The 16540-nt window shown below is 47.8% G+C and overlaps 1 protein-coding gene across 2 annotated transcripts in view; it reads left to right on the top strand.

Moving 5' to 3' along the window:
* PTDSS1 (phosphatidylserine synthase 1) overlaps positions 1–16540 on the top strand; it is a 71229-nt gene that overhangs the window by 44502 nt on the left and 10187 nt on the right. For both annotated transcript variants that reach the window (XM_073679642.1, XM_073679643.1), the window contains 8 exons: positions 256–347; positions 2291–2335; positions 4701–4825; positions 10836–10994; positions 12714–12865; positions 13392–13533; positions 14979–15091; positions 15591–15656. In XM_073679642.1, coding sequence (XP_073535743.1) covers positions 256–347; positions 2291–2335; positions 4701–4825; positions 10836–10994; positions 12714–12865; positions 13392–13533; positions 14979–15091; positions 15591–15656 — 894 coding nt within the window. The remainder of the gene's footprint in view (positions 1–255; positions 348–2290; positions 2336–4700; positions 4826–10835; positions 10995–12713; positions 12866–13391; positions 13534–14978; positions 15092–15590; positions 15657–16540) is intronic.

Genomic DNA, 16540 nt, shown 5'->3' with positions numbered 1-16540 from the left:
GATTCCTGGGATAGGTATGGCTTCTTTTATCAGGATGGAAGCCCGCTGGTAACTTTCAAGAAAGAACGCGCATCTAATATCAATGATCAGCAGCTCTGTCTGCTTCGCGCTGAGCAGATCGGTGGCAGTGCTGGATATCAGACTCCCATCAATCCCGTGGATAGGTCATTAATATTAGATGCACAGACAACTCCTTTAAGTGTTAAGAAGAGATGATGCTTTACCCATTCCTCCTAAACTTCTTCTGTGTTATAGGGAAGACAACAGCCCAGAAGACAATATATGGAGAGGGATCTTGTCCGTCATCTTCTTCTTCCTCATTATCAGTGTCCTAGCCTTCCCCAATGGTAAGGTATCATTCCTCCGAGAGTCTCATTCATATGCATTTACTCGACGGACATTGAATGTTACAGTATCACAAGAAACAAGAGCAGTGATCAGGTTTTGTTTTGATTTTTCAACCTGGGACCCCCATTCACATCATGGGTATGGTGCCAGAGGCGCCCCCTAAACATCAGAAACGTATCATGCATCCTATGGATAGATGATTAGTTGCAACCCCTTTAACTCCTTCTCGAAGTGTGATGTCATAGTACATCCCACGTCTGGTGCCCAGGAGATGCCGGCTGTGCAAAACACCCAGCATCTTACCGTAACAGCAGCGCCCGACGTCTGCTGTTTAACCATTTAAATGTAGCTGTCAATAACTAACAGAGGATTTAAAATAGGGCGCTCGACGTTGTGTGCATGCGTCCATCCACTCCCATGCCCCCCACTTTCCCAAGATGCAATCTGCTCATGGGTTACCATGGAAACAGGGGGCGCGCTGAAGACCCCAGCTGTATTGCAATATATACATGAAGTATTGATTGAAATGATTGTAGGTTGAATTCCTGTAAAAGGACGAAAAAATAAAAATAATAAAAAAAAAGTAAATATTCAAATCACCCCCACGCCCATTTCCCCTTTAATAATAATGAAAAATTGAAAAAATTGTTTGCTATTGCCTCATCCCTGAAAGTCCAATGTATCAAACTATAAAATTAATTAACCCATACACTAAGACACCGCAAGAGGAAAAACAAAATAAAAAGGTCTATTACAGTGATTTATGTCATTTTTAAAACAAATAGTAAACGAATGTATTAGATTTCTCGGCGATTCTCCTCTGGCATCCAGATGGGTTTGGCGTGTGCCGCGTTTTTGTTATTTTTTTTTTCTCTGCTTTTTTCGGCCTTCCCTTTACACAACACTAAAGCCTCATTCAGACGACCGTGTAATGGTCTGTGACGCACGGATCGCCTGTGGGCCTCCTGGCCTGGACTTGGCAGCCTCATTTATGCCCATCATGCTGTCATATTTGGGTCACAAGACCCGTGGGCAGACCGTGCGTCACAGATCATTACACGGACATCTGAATGAGGCTTTAGGATGTGATTTAAGCCTAAGGCTGAATAGTAAAATCACACTCCCAGATCAGAGTGTATTCACATGTGGCTGATTCTTGGTTCAGAAAATTCTTACTGGGTTGTTTTATTGTGTACAAGCGAAAAACTGTCCTTTTTTTTTTTTCTTCCATCAGTGTGCTGACTTTATTTTTTTTTCCATTTTTGGTCCGTGTCCCCTGTTTAACCATCATTGTGCCATCAGTTGTGTATGCCCAAAAGAGTAATGAGACCACACTTGGATGCAACATGGTCGGTGTCGGTGCGCTGCCTGTTTCCCTGTTTCTTTTTTTATGGATCCATTGACTTGAATTGGCAATTTTGATCGGCAGATCTGGTCAAACTCTGATGCATCTACGTTTTTATTCGCGGACCAATGGTGCAAAAAATTTTTTTACAAAGTGTGTGTATATATTTTTTTACTACTTAGACATTGTCCACTACTAGGACAACCTCTTCTTCATCTAAATGTTTACCCCCTATAAAATAAAAAAGCTTATACTCACCTGCCGTGTCGGCGCTGTTCCAGCGATGTCGGCACTCTCTCCCTTTTTTTATTTTATCAGGACCAAGCGTGGGGGATGACAAAGAGTTGTCCGAGTGGTGGACAACGTCTTTAGGTAGTTTGCATTCAATGAGTGCCGAGATCCTCACACGGCTTGGCCTCCCGTTTGCTCAGGCTCTCTCCATCTTGTGACTGATGACACTCCTCAGTGTGCTCTCTATATCTGTAGATTCTCCTTCTGACTGAGAGGCTTTACTGCTTTGAACCTTTCGAGACCCTTGTATTCTGCTCCGCTCTCCAGGATAAGTCTCCTCACGAGTTTCTCTTGACCTTTTTGCAGGTCCCTTCACGAGGCCGCACCCTGCACTGTGGAGGATGGTATTTGGTAAGTGATACTTGTCAGGACCGTCTGATTACCTAATGTGCTCCTTTACCAGGCACGAATGATCACGTTGTGCCTTATTCTGGAGTCACAAACCCCAGACGTTGTCCTGGGATGACCCCACAGTCTGTGACTTTCTAGGAATATTTTGGGCTGCTGTTCTAGATGAATGTTCACATTTCCAAGATGTGGAGGTGAAGTATTGAGCCCCGGTGGTCATACTGGTATTATTCATCACTGGCCCTGAGGTCCCCGGTGATGACTCAGACATGTCTAACCTCAGCCATGTGAGGGATCACGTACGGAGTGATGTCCGAGTCTTTCCACTTTGTGATCTGCTGAAAATCACAGGGTGTTTAGTAACTGTGGTTAGTTCTTGGTTGCGCACATGTGTTCGGGCATCACTGCGACATGCTCACATTTCTATCCTTAGATTTTCAGCCTTGTTTGGCCTTGTGGCCGCTTTTACTAACTAGATTAGACCTCAGATAATCACAGCCCAACAAAAAAATGTTCATGGCGTGTTGGTTTTTAGTCCTGTTCCTGAGATTGTATGAGGCGCTGATTCAGAAAAATATAGCAGATGGAGCAGATCAGCTCTAGTTTCTTAGCTGTATACTTGGCATCCTTCCATCTCTAGCGCTCAACCTGGTGAAACTATTTGTAAAGGCTTTGAAAAAAGCCGGTTCGTGCATTGAATACACAGCGTTACCTGGACCGACCATGGACATACTGCAGGCACAAATCAGAGACTTTATAAATCATCCACGTTTTATGAAATCAGATCATGTCCCCGGTCTTCATTTGTTCTTGTGAAAAACTTTCTTAGCAACAAGAAAACAAAGAATCAAACACAATTACAGGATCTGCTCTGTCATTGCAGCAGGCTGGACTGTAACGTGAGTGTACAGAGCATTATCTGCAATCACCGAAATCACTTTCACACAGGATCTCTGTGACTTCTAGGGGCTCTGTCTGCACAGAAAGATGGTTCAAAGCAAGTACAGGAGCTCAGTGTACCATGGCGGGGCCAAACATTTCAGTGCACCTTCCCACCTACTTGTCTCCACTATACCTTCTCTCTCACCCTCTACCTTCACTCTCCACCCTCGACCTTCGCTCTCGCCCTCGACCTTCGCTCTCGCCCTCGACCTTCGCTCTCGACCTTCGCTCTCGCCCTCGACCTTCGCTCTCGCCCTCGACCTTCGCTCTCGACCTTCACTCTCGCTCTCGCCCTTCGCTCTCGACCTTCGCTCTCGACCTTCGCCCTCGACCTTCGCTCTCGACCTTCGCTCTCGCCCTCGACCTTCGCTCTCGACCTTCGCTCTCGCCCTCGACCTTCGCTCTCGACCTTCGCTCTCGCCCTCGACCTTCGCTCTCGCCCTCCGCTCTCGCCCTCGACCTTCGCTCTCGACCTTCGCTCTCGCCCTCGACCTTCGCTCTCGACCTTCGCTCTCGCCCTCGACCTTCGCTCTCGACCTTCGCTCTCGCCCTCGACCTTCGCTCTCGACCTTCGCTCTCGCCCTCGACCTTCGCTCTCGACCTTCGCTCTCGCCCTCGACCTTCGCTCTCGACCTTCGCTCTCGCCCTCGACCTTCGCTCTCGACCTTCGCTCTCGCCCTCGACCTTCGCTCTCGACCTTCGCTCTCGCCCTCGACCTTCGCTCTCGACCTTCGCTCTCGACCTTCGCTCTCGACCTTCGCTCTCGCCCTCGACCTTCGCTCTCGCCCTCGACCTTCGCTCTCGACCTTCGCTCTCGCCCTCGACCTTCGCTCTCGACCTTCACTCTCGCCCTCGACCTTCGCTCTCGCCCTCGACCTTCGCTCTCGCCCTCGACCTTCGCCCTCGACCTTCGCTCTCGACCTTCGCTCTCGACCTTCGCTCTCGACCTTCGCTCTCGACCTTCGCTCTCGACCTCGACCTTCGCTCTCGACCTTCGCTCTCGCCCTCGACCTTCGCTCTCGACCTTCGCTCTCGCCCTCGACCTTCGCTCTCGCCCTCGACCTTCGCTCTCGACCTTCGCTCTCGCCCTCGACCTTCGCTCTCCGCCCTCGACCTTCGCTCTCCGCCCTCGACCTTCGCTCTCCGCCCTCGACCTTCGCTCTCCGCCCTCGACCTTCGCTCTCCGCCCTCGACCTTCGCTCTCCACCCTCTTCCACTACCTTCGCTCTCCGCCCTCTACCTTCTCGCTCTCCTCCCCCTTCATGAGTTGGAGGTGCCTCGACGAGACTGTTCGGACCCACACAATATTAAGCAGGTGGTTTTGCTGTACTGTCCACGTCTGCCTTCTCTATATATAGTGTATTACTTTTTTACTGCCTTTTGTAACATTTTTATTCTAATCTTTTTTGCATGTTTTGTCTTCCAGGCCTCAGCGTCCTTTATTTCCTATTTTTAGTGTTTCTGCTCTTCCTGAATTTTGAGCAGGTGAAAGCGGTCATGTACTGGCTGGATCCAAACCTGCGCTATGCCACCAGAGAAGCTGATATTATGGTGGGGAACCTTCACAATCCTGATATTCATAGTAAAGTGTTTTGTGTCACTTCTGAGAATGATGATTATAGGGTGTCTCTTGCACTTAAAGGGAACCTGTCAGAAACGTTAACTCCCCTCTAAATCATTTATAAAGTTGTATAGCCCATCCTATTATGACACCAAAGCGCTGCTCCAGCAATGAGAAATCATATTTTGAAGTTGTTGTCCGGAAGGGAATCGGGACATGATGATGCACTTACAGCTGCTTATCCTCACGCTGTATTTCTTACCTACAAGCATCCTCCCCTGTCTGATCGACAGGTCGTTTGCTCTGGTACACGGCCTCTGACCTCTCAATCAGCTTTGCGAAGGTGATGGTAGGCAAGAGATACAGTGTGAGGCTGAGAAGCTGTAAGTGCATCGTCATGTCCCAATGCACTTCCAGACACAACTTAAGAATGTAATTTCTGGCTGCTGGAGCAGTGCTTTGGGGTCATAATAGGATTCCGGTGACCCGCCGTCATTCTTAAGATCAAAGAGATCTCTACAGATATCCCTAAAAGTTTATTTCTGCTGCCCCTTCTCAACTTGGTCCATACACCCCTGCCCTGTGTATCTCCCACATTATGAAGTTTAATTTTACAAATTTGGAATAGACATGACTATCCCTGAGCATTTTGCGACTCGATCTGCACACGCCTATTACATAGGGGGGGGGGGGATATTTCTTTACTTGGAAAACCTACACATGGAAAACACTGGAGTAAAAGGGTTTTAAGCAGATCTGTCACAAGACAAACTGCATAACTTATTAAATATATCCTTTAGAGCTGATGGGACTGGTGTACTTACTGTGAAAATCTATGTCAACATGGTTGTCTAATTTTGAGATTAAGTCCAGCATTAGGGTAAGTTCACACAAGCGTATAAAAAATATTCCGTGTTTTATCCAGAAAACGGTACACAATTTTTTTCTCATTTGTCATCTGTGTGCAATCTGTTTTTTTACAGCAGCGACTATTAATCATTTACAGTTTCCTATACTACAGAAATGCAATGTATCTGTACATATCGGATGCCATACCGTGGCTCTGTATGGCATCCCATTTTTTATTTTTTTTTCTGCGTGTATCCATCGAGTTGAACGGCTGAGTCTCTTATGATTTACGCAAGAAACTACTTCATGCTGCAATTTTTTTTTAGGCGCTTATTAGTCTCTCGCTACATTGCCCCATTGAATATCATTTGTCTGAATCCATTTTATTTATTTTTTTACAGCCAGCATTCAGACCGAAAATAAAGTTGTGTGAACACAACTATAGAGTGTGAGAGCTCTAAAAACCAAGTATATTCAGTGTCCGCCCACCCATTCTGACTGACAGCTGCAGCTTGCTCTGAGCAGTGTGAGATCTCAGCACAGAGGAGAGACCTTGAGAAGCTGCTTATTAGGCTAGATGGATGAAGATTGTTTAAACTCTCAAAAGGATTAGGGTGCTTCCACATTGCTTTTTGTGTCTCCTTCGGGGTATTACATCCGAAATCCCCCGCAAAACATGGTCCGGATGCATGTGCCATAGACGGGGCCGTAGACTGTAATGGTGACGGGAGAGTGAACGTGCGCTCTGACATGCATAGTTTTTGGGAGTGTACGCATAGTAGACTGTGTCTGAGTCTCCACCTCCTGTAGCGTACACTCCTGAAAAAAGATCACATTCCCTCTGCCGTCACCATTACAGTCTATTGGCTCTGATGGCACATACGTCCGGACAGGATCGGACTGGGGCATCGGGACACTGGAGAATTCTCCGGTGGGCCCTGGTAACCGGCGGGCCCCTGAGCAGGAAGCACAGGGGCCCGCTGGTTAACATGGCTGCCGGCGCACTTGCATCGGGGCCCGAAGTTGGAGGGGGGCAGCGCTTGCAGTGCGCCTGATGAGGGCAATCTGGCCTGCTTATCGGACCCCCAGGCTCCGGGGGGCTCATGGCTAAATTGCCCTCATAGTGTGCCTCGGGCAGGGAGTGATCCCTCCAGCTCGGCTGCTGACAGGAGGAAAATGGCAGTGGGGCTGAGGGATTCGTCCTCTGCTTCCTGCCCAGCGCTTCCTCACACAGGCTCTTGCTGCTTGATGATGACATCATGCAGTGCGCGCCTGTTTCAGGGAGAAAGATGTCGGACAGGAAGCAGAGAACCATGTTGCTGAGGAACGAGCAAAGAGGGTAAGTATTTTTTTTTTTAACTAATACAATGCTGATGGAAGAGGTGGGGGGAGATGAGGGAGAGCAATGGTGATGCAGGAGGTGGGGGGAGATGAGGGAGAGCAATGCTGATGGAGGTGGTGGGGGGAGATGAGGGAGAGCAATGGTGATGCAGGAGGTGGGGGGAGATGAGGGAGAGCAATGGTGATGCAGGAGGTGGGGGGAGATGAGGGAGAGCAATGGTGATGCAGGAGGTGGGGGGAGATGAGGGAGAGCAATGGTGATGCAGGAGGTGGGGGGAGATGAGGGAGAGCAATGGTGATGCAGGAGGTGGGGGGAGATGAGGGAGAGCAATGGTGATGCAGGAGGTGGGGGGAGATGAGGGAGAGCAATGGTGATGCAGGAGGTGGAGGGAGATGAGGGAGAGCAATGCTGATGGAGGAGGTGGGGGGAGATATGGTGATGGAGGAGGTGGGGGGAGATATGGCAATGGTGATGGAGGAGGTGGGGGGAGATATGGTGATGGAGGAGGTGGGGGGGGTTATGGCAATGGTGATGGAGATATGGCATGGCAATGGTGATGGAGGAGGTGGGGGGAGATATGGTGATGGAGGAGGTGGCGGGAGATATGGCAATGGTGATGGAGGAGGTGGGAGGAGATATGGTGATGGAGGAGGTGGGGGGAGATATGGCAATGGTGATGGAGGAGGTGGGGGGAGATATGGCAATGGTGGGGGGGGAGATATGGTGATGTAGGAGGTGGGGGGGATATGGCAATGGTGATGGAGGAGGTGGGGGGTGGGATATGGTGATGGAGGAGGTGGGGGGGAGATATGGCAATGGTGATGGGGGAGATATGGCATGGCAATGATGATGGAGGAGGTGGGGGGAGATATGTCATGGCAATGGAGATGGAGGGGGTGGGGGAGATATGGCAGTGGTGATGGAGGAGGTGGGGGAGGATATGGCAATGGTGATGGAGGAGATATGGTGATGGGGGAGATATGGCATGGCAATGGTGATGGAGGAGGTGGGGGGAGATATGGCAATGGTGATGGAGGAGATATGGCAATGGTGATGGAGGAGGTGGGGGGAGATATGGCAATGGAGATGGGTGGGGGAGATATGGCAGTGGTGATGGAGGAGGTGGGGGGAGATATGGCAATGGGGTTGGGGGAGATATGGTGATGGAGGAGGTGGGGGGGGATATGGCAATGGTGATGGGGGAGATATGGCATGGCAATGGTGATGGAGGAGGTGGGGGGAGATATGGCAATGGGGTTGGAGGAGATATGTTGATGGAGGAGGTGGGGGGAGATATGGCAATACTGATGGAGGAGGTGGGGGAAGATATGGCAATGATGATGGAGGAGATATGGCATGGCATTGGTGATGGAGGAGGTGGGGGGAGATATGGCATGGCAATGGAGATGGGAGGGGGTGGGGGAGATATGGCAGTGGTGATGGAGGAGGTGGGGGGAGATATGGCAATGGGGTTGGGGGAGATATGGTGATGGAGGAGGTGGTGGGGATATGGCAATGGTGATGGGGGAGATATGGCATGGCAATGGTGATGGAGGAGGTGGGGGGAGATATGGCAATGGGGTTGGAGGAGATATGTTGATGGAGGAGGTGGGGGAGATATGGCAATACTGATGGAGGAGGTGGGGGAAGATATGGCAATGGTGATGGAGGAGATATGGTGATGGGGGAGATATGGCATGGCAATGGTGATGGAGGAGGTGGGGGGAGATATGGCAATTGTGATGGAGGAGATATGACAATGGTGATGGAGGAGATATGACAATGGTGATGGGGAAGATATGGTGATGGAGGTGGGGGAGATATGGCAATGAAGATGGAGGAGGTTTGGGGAGATTTGGCATTGATGGAGGAGGTGGGGGAGATATGGCAATGATGATGGAGGAGGTGGGGGGAGATATGGCAATGATGATGGAGGAGGTGTGGGGAGATATGGCAATGAAGATGGAGGAGGTGTGGGGAGATATGGCAATGAAGATGGAGGAGGTGGGGGGAGATATGGCAATGAAGATGGAGGAGGTGGGGGGAGATATGGCAATGAAGATGGAGGAGGTGGGGGGAGATATGGCAATGAAGATGGAGGAGTTGGGGGAGAGATATGAAGATGGAGGAGTTGGGGGTAGATATGGTAATGATGGAGGAGATATGGCAATAATGGAGGAGGTGGGGGAGAGCAATGATGGAGGTGGGGGAGAGCAATGATGGGGAATTATTTGGATGCTATATGCTGTTAATGTCTGGTCTGGTCATGGTATGGTGGTATTTTCCCCTTGTATATGGTACTATTCGGTCACTTTGTGGTGGTAATATGTGGTCTGGTCATGGGTGTCACTGTATTTCTCTCTTGTATGTAGTATTATTCGGTCACTATGTGGTGGTAATATGTGGTCTGGTCATGATGTGGCTGTATTTCTCCCTTGTATGTGGTACTATTGGTGTTGGTATAGTGGATTGTGTTGTGTATGGTAGTCATTTGATCTCTCTGATATTAATTAGGAGAAGATTCTTTATTTCCATTAGTGATTAAATACTTGGAACAAGATGCACTTACAGGGGTTCTCCGGGGAAAACAAGTAATCACCTCTACACAGGATAAGTGATAAATTATTGATTAGTGGGGATCTGACTGCTGGGACCCGCACCGATTGGTAGAATGTGGAGTTTTTATCCCCATTAGACTGGAGCTCATTTGCGACTTGACCACTGATCCATTCATTCCCTCAGTGGCTGTTCTTGTTTTTTTCTGGAAGCCACAAAGAGAAAGAATGGAGCTGCAGTCAGACGTCCCACCTGCTGCTGCATTTTAAAATGGGGATAAGTGTCCTGACAGGGATAAAACTTCCCCATTCTTCCGATAGGTGCGTTTTCCAATGTTCGGGCCCAAACGAACCATAAGTTATCACCTATCCTGTGGAGCCCATGGATCGGTGATAACTTGTTTTAACCAAAGAACCCCTTTAATGCAAACTACCGTAATTGTACATCCCAGTTATAGTGTGTTCACAGTAGATGTGCAGGAGCCGCCTGTGATTTACAGTCGACGCTCCACTATAAGGGGGATATCCGCTAAAAGGTATTTGCATATAGCTGTAGGGTGGGCCCCAGACACCCCAGTCCGACACTGCGTGCGGACACTTTTTGCAGGGGATTTCTGACGTAATGCCCTGACAGCGCCACCGAATGCAATGTGAAAGCACCCTTATACAACCATTTTTACACGACTTTATAAAGTAAGCACACTAGTCTCATCAGGTCCAAGAGATCTGTTTACTAGTATAAGAAGTTTGTTTTGTAAAATCCAGGCAATGTTTAGGATCCAATCATCTGAGATTACAAAGCCAGATGGTACTCACACTCACCCGGTCCAGTGCTGGATCTCTGCCGCTGCTCTGGTCTCAGTATTTTGGCTGCAGCGGTAATGTCACGTCAGCAGCACACATCACCGCTGCAGCCAATACCTAAGCTCAGCCAACTTCCTTAGCTAAGCCGCTGAGCTCAGTGTTTGACTGCCGCGGTAATGTGTGGTGCTGACATGACGTCACCACTGAGCCAAAACGCAGAGACCGCAGCAGCGGTAAAGAGACCCCCACTGTACCCCCCGGGGAGGGTGAGACTTCTGATTTTGTTATTTTAGGTAACATTTGAGGTCCAATTTTTAGAAATAGAGAACCCTTTTAAGGACTTTACAAATCTGCTTTATTTAAAAAAATGTTTCAATTAAAAAAATTAAGAAAATGTAAAAAAAAAAATAATAATAATAATGGCCGTGTCTTCTTCTCTGTTTTATCCAGGAATATGCAATTAATTGCCATGTAATCACCTGGGAACGCATCCTCAGTCACTTCGATATCTTCGCTTTCGGCCACTTCTGGGGCTGGTCCATGAAGGCCTTACTGATCCGCAGCTATGGCCTCTGCTGGACCATTAGCATCACGTGGGAGCTGACGGAGGTACGTGCTCCACAGGTCACAAAATCGCCCTCGTTTTACCATCTTCTCACTTTCCTGTTGACCGCAGGCTCCTTGCACTATTGTATGCACTTGGAAAGTTCCTGGTTATATGATACAGATCCTTAAATGGAGGAATTTGGCCTCCGTTCAGCATCATTTCGACTTTGCTATTCCGTATAGTGGCATCTAGGAGTTAAGACTATGTTCACACAAAAGTTCAAAAACGGCATGTTTTTAAGGGGAAACCACTTTAGAAAAAAGCTTTTATTTTGGGGAACTTTTGGAGAAGATTTTCGACTCCTGAAACAGTTTTGACCTGGCAAACAGTGTTTTTGGAGCGGAAACACTCCACATCTCAAAACTTTCTGCTCTGAACACTCAGCAAAAAGAGTTTTAGGCTATGTGCCCACGAAGCAGAAATGCTCCGGATTTTTTCTGCATCTCCCTGGCAGGAAAAACGCATGCGGATTGTACATGCGTTTTTCCTGCCAGGTATGCGGGTTATCAAGCGCTTTTCCAAGCGATTTTGCTTGACAACTTGGTCACACTATATAAATCCATGCAACCGGCATGGATTTATGTTGTGTGACCAAGTTAATAATTAAAAAAAAGAATAAAAATGGTACAAAATAAAAAAAAAAAAAACATTCTACTCGCCTTCCGATGGCCCCCGGACTTCTTTCCTGTGCGTCCGGTCGCATGACATGTCACATGACTAAATAACGTCATGGAAGGTCCTTTTACACCATCGCGAGCCGCCGGGACTCACCGTACGGGAGACCGGGGGACATCAGAAGGTGAGTATAATGTATATTTTTTATTTTAAATTCTTTTTTTTACAGGTGCTATGGTACCCAGGTCTGGAGAGAGTCTCCTCTTCTCCAGACCCGGGTACCATCCGCACATTGAATCGCTTAATATCCGCATGTGCTCATGTAGTCATGTGGATATTAAGCGATTAAGTGCAAGTCAATGGCGGCAATTACGCCACGTATCCGCAAAAATAATGGACATGCTGCAGATTTTTCCGCATTGATAATCCGCAGCATCATTGGGGACCATGGGGCACGTATTACCAAGCCTTTTTTAAGTGCGGAAATTCTGCAGCAAAAGCGCTTGAAAAACGCATAGTGGGCACGCAGCCTCAGGAGCGTTTTTTTTTTTTTTTTTACTAAAGCGTTTTCTGCAGCCTTCTGATTGGACAGTACCTCGTTTGGAGCAGATTCCTACAATAGCTGCTTCAAAGAAGCGACATGTACTTTTTTTCCCACCATGCATCGTTAAAACCTCTTTAGGAAGAAAATTGCTGAATAGGAAGAGTTTTCCAAGCATTTTTGAGGAGGATTTTGGAGCCGATTCGCTCCCCAAAAAAAACCCTCCCCAAAAATCTGTGTCAACATAACTTTTAAAGGGGTTTCTTCTAGGACATGTCTGTTATGAAGATGCTGCAGCTGTGATCTCTATCCATCCGAAGACTATGGGAGCCTTTTTTTCATGGGGTGATGTGGGGTCAGCCTTTTTGTCTGCACATTTACATGTCTGCTGTTATTAAAGTGCACCATCACTGACACATATCCTCCATATTGCTTCGGTCTCGGCTGGTGCACTAATCTGGATACTTAGGTTACAAAAGATCATACATAGACTTATCTGATACACTTGGGGATCTCTTTTGTTGGTTTGCTCTTGTAACCTGTTCTCTCCATCTTGTTCCCTCAGCTGTTTTTTATGCACCTTCTTCCTAATTTTGCCGAATGTTGGTGGGACCAAGTCATCCTGGACATCCTCTTATGTAATGGAGGGGGCATCCTTCTGGGCATGGTGGTCTGTCGCTTTTTGGAGATGAGATCTTATCATTGGGCAAGTTTCAAGTAGGTGCCAACCCGGGGGACAGTCTTTTTCTCTGCTCATTTACTTCTCTTCTGTTATTAGAGTGCACTGTCACTGACACATGTCCTCTGTATAGCTGTGGGGTCCGAAGAAGGGGCCGGTTGCGATCCAGCTCCTTATATTTCCACTTTATATATCTCCTAACATATCAGAATGTTTTTGTGCATTTTAATTACTTTTAAAAGTTGTCTATGAGCCTCAGGTTGGGTATGAAAAATAAAAAAAAAAATCCTAAACTCTCCTCCTGGAACGGTGACACTTTCTACTGTGTCCCCCGGAGCACCAGTAGAACCAACATCCAGAGGGGGCGTCACGTAACCATAATCAACAGCACTAGATTGGCTGCAGCGGTCACATGCCGCCCTTCCTAGATGCAGATGGTCCGAGGCTGGCAGGGGACAGAGCAGTGAGTGCAGAGGAGCCGTGCTCCAGGAGGTGAGTATAGGATTATTTTATGGGAATGCTCAGCGACCGCCAATATTTGTCTGAATGTTCTTTCTCATTTAGGGACATTCACACGACCACCGGGAAAATAAAGAGGGCCGTGTTACAGTTTACCCCCGCCAGCTGGATCTACGTGCGCTGGTTCGACCCTAAATCCTCATTTCAGAGAGTGACTGGAGTCTATCTGTTCATGATCATCTGGCAGGTAAGTGCGTCCGTCTGTGCCGATATTGGTGCCTCTTACTGATTGTGTTACCAGCACAGCGCCCCCTCTGGTCACAATACTGCTGATCTTTGCTGCTCCATATTCCCAAAAAACATATCAGACAGTCCAGAAACCGGAGGTTGCATCCAGTCAGCAGGGTCCGTATACAGGTAAGATGCCAATATGGCCGCCGTCCACCCGCTGATTGGCTGATCGCTTGTTCTGCAATATTTGGACTTGTCCTACAAGTGTATAGGGTCGCACATAAGCAGCCCACCTGCGGAGCGAGACCTGGTGCTGTTCCTGAGATGGGTACATATCCCAGAATTGGGATTTCCCTTTATCAGACATTTGTGAGTACGTCAGAGCCGCGAATGCCCATTGGAGAGCTCAGCAATATTAGCCGCCTCCAATGGTCGCCCCCATATTAATATAATGACTGGGGGCTAATGCATTGCAGCCTTCTTCTGTAGGAACCTGTGCCGGAAGACTTCTCTATGGGGTCAGACACCGCGAACAGTCACTGATGGATATTACATCACGGTGATGTAGGAAGTCGGTGCCCGACTCAGACCTGAACGTGATTCATGACTGCCCAGCGAGACCCCGTTCACACTGTATCTATGCAGCGTGTCTATCACTCTGCCGGGGGTTCTGTCTGAATCCCCCAAAAAACGGATGGAGCTCCGTCAGAGCTGCAATGACACAAAGGGGGCTCAGATGGACTCCATTTCTCCATCTTTTCAGATAGGCACAAAATATAGCAGATTACATTCTTATGCCGGTCAGAAAACCGAGAACAGAGCTGTGAAATGCCCCAATCACGGTCTATGGGACGGCGCTGCAGTAATCCCATAGACAGGGAATGACCTGTGGCTATCCTAGAAATTGGACCCCTATTAATCAGCAAAGTATAGCTTATACTGTGGACAGCCCCTATAAGCCCTAAGCTTAGACTATTCTCCCATCATGGACGTTAAACGTACAAACACCCCACGGAGGGTAATAACGTGTCCTTATGGTTTCTACCAGCGTACGCCAAAGAAAAGGTAAGGAACAGCACAGTAGAGTACACTTTTCCGTGGAAAATGACATAGTAAATAAATGTAGCTTTTTATGCGACAGACGACGTATATTATCAAATACCTCCAATTAGAAATGTATAGTTCTTCTGATTCACTATTTTGCTTACCCCATGTGCAGGGCATTGCAGTAACTTAGGTATCCTTGGTTACGACCACTAAGAGCGAACTACCAGGGATCTTTCTGGTAACGGATTTCCTATAAGAGACTTTTAGTTCTGGCAATGCCATGGAGAGAAGAGAAATAGGTGCAGGCAGAAACCCATGCGTATTGGAGAGGCGGATGTGTGACGGCCGGGGGGGGCTTCATGTTCGTTCCCGTACGCGGAGGATCACCTTAAAGTGTTTTCCTTTCTTTCTTAGCTGACGGAGCTGAATACCTTCTTCCTGAAGCATATCTTTGTGTTCCAAGCCAGTCACCCGCTCAGCTGGTGCCGGATTCTCTTTATTGGGATCATCACGGCTCCGACAGTCAGGTAATGGACGAGATGGATGGTAGAGGAAATGTATCAATTCTTACAGGCTTCACCTCCCCGACCTAGAGGTCCTAAAATGACCAGATCGTATCTCAGTTTATTGAAGGGGTTCTCCAGGCACATCCTCAGAATAGGACAACGATATCCGATCAGCGGGAATCCGACACCAACCACCGATCAGCTGTGAGCAAGAATAGGAGGTGTTTTGCAGCACCCGGCAGCAGCGACTACAGTACATGTAGCTGCAGTGTTCTGCTCTGATCGGTAGTCATATCCCGCCGGCGCTAATGACAGCTGATCGTTAGAGGGATGTTGGTGTCGGATCCCCACTGGTCTGACATTGACGACCTATCCTAAGGTTAGGACATCAATAACATGTGACCGGAGATGGAGGTTTATTACATTTTTTCCAGTTTTACCCCTCTTGTACCCTCCTACCCCCCGTTATATACCTCCAACTCTGAGCCGCACTTACCCTCCATCCTCCTTTATTTTACAGGCAATACTACGCATATCTTACAGATACACAGTGCAAAAGAGTCGGCACCCAGTGCTGGGTGTTCGGGTGAGTACATGGATGTGTGCAGCCTTTTACATCAGGACCTTGCACTGAGCTGTCCCTCTGTTATTCCTCCTGGCACTGTATAAATGAGGTAACAACCAGGCATGGCCATTACTCTTGCTAATAGGACTTGCTCCTTCCAGTCAGTACTGATAGTATCTGTGGGCAGGAACACAAGCCACTGACAGAGGCGAGTGCAGACAGCAACGTAGGCCATTAATAGGATGAGGCAGGAGGGGGATGGCCATGACCAGACATGTTGTCAATGACTTCATTACATCATATGATTCAAACTATTGCTTTCCTGACCCCATATTTTCTCACCATGAATTATAACTTAAAGGGGTATTCCCATGTCCAAGATCCTATCCTAATATTTCCTAGGTGTTATAATTATAATAGTAGCAAATACCTCCAATTAGAAATGTAGTATAGTTCTTCTGATTCGCTGTATCTCTTTCCTTATGTACAGGGCATTAGTTATCTATGGTTACGACCACTAGCAACTAACTGTCACTATATGAGTGGGCGTAACCATGGATACCTAAGCTACTGCAATGTCCCGCACATGAGGAAAGAGACATAGCAAATCAGAAGAACTATACTAAATTTCTAATTGGAGATATTTGTTAATATTACTGATATTACACCTACTACATATTGGGATAGGATCTTGAATATGGGAATATCCCTTTAACACCCACTTAAGTATTTGCTCCCTTAATATCCCTATGAATATCTAAAGTCAGCCAAACCGACTACTTTTCGCCCAGCCATTTAGGGAAGAATCGTTTTGTTCTCCTGTGAGATAAGCTGCCGCCCAAAATGTCTGAAACTTTAGTTCTTAGATAACAAGGATAGCACAGTCTACAGTGTGACACCTGCCG

Source organism: Phyllobates terribilis, unplaced genomic scaffold, assembly GCF_046119375.1.
Source record: "Phyllobates terribilis strain yellow unplaced genomic scaffold, ASM4611937v1 Scaffold_4__5_contigs__length_816908805, whole genome shotgun sequence".
Taxonomy (NCBI): Eukaryota; Metazoa; Chordata; class Amphibia; order Anura; family Dendrobatidae; genus Phyllobates; species Phyllobates terribilis.
Note: the sequence above shows the minus strand (reverse complement) of the source record. Positions and strands in the feature narration are given on the sequence as shown.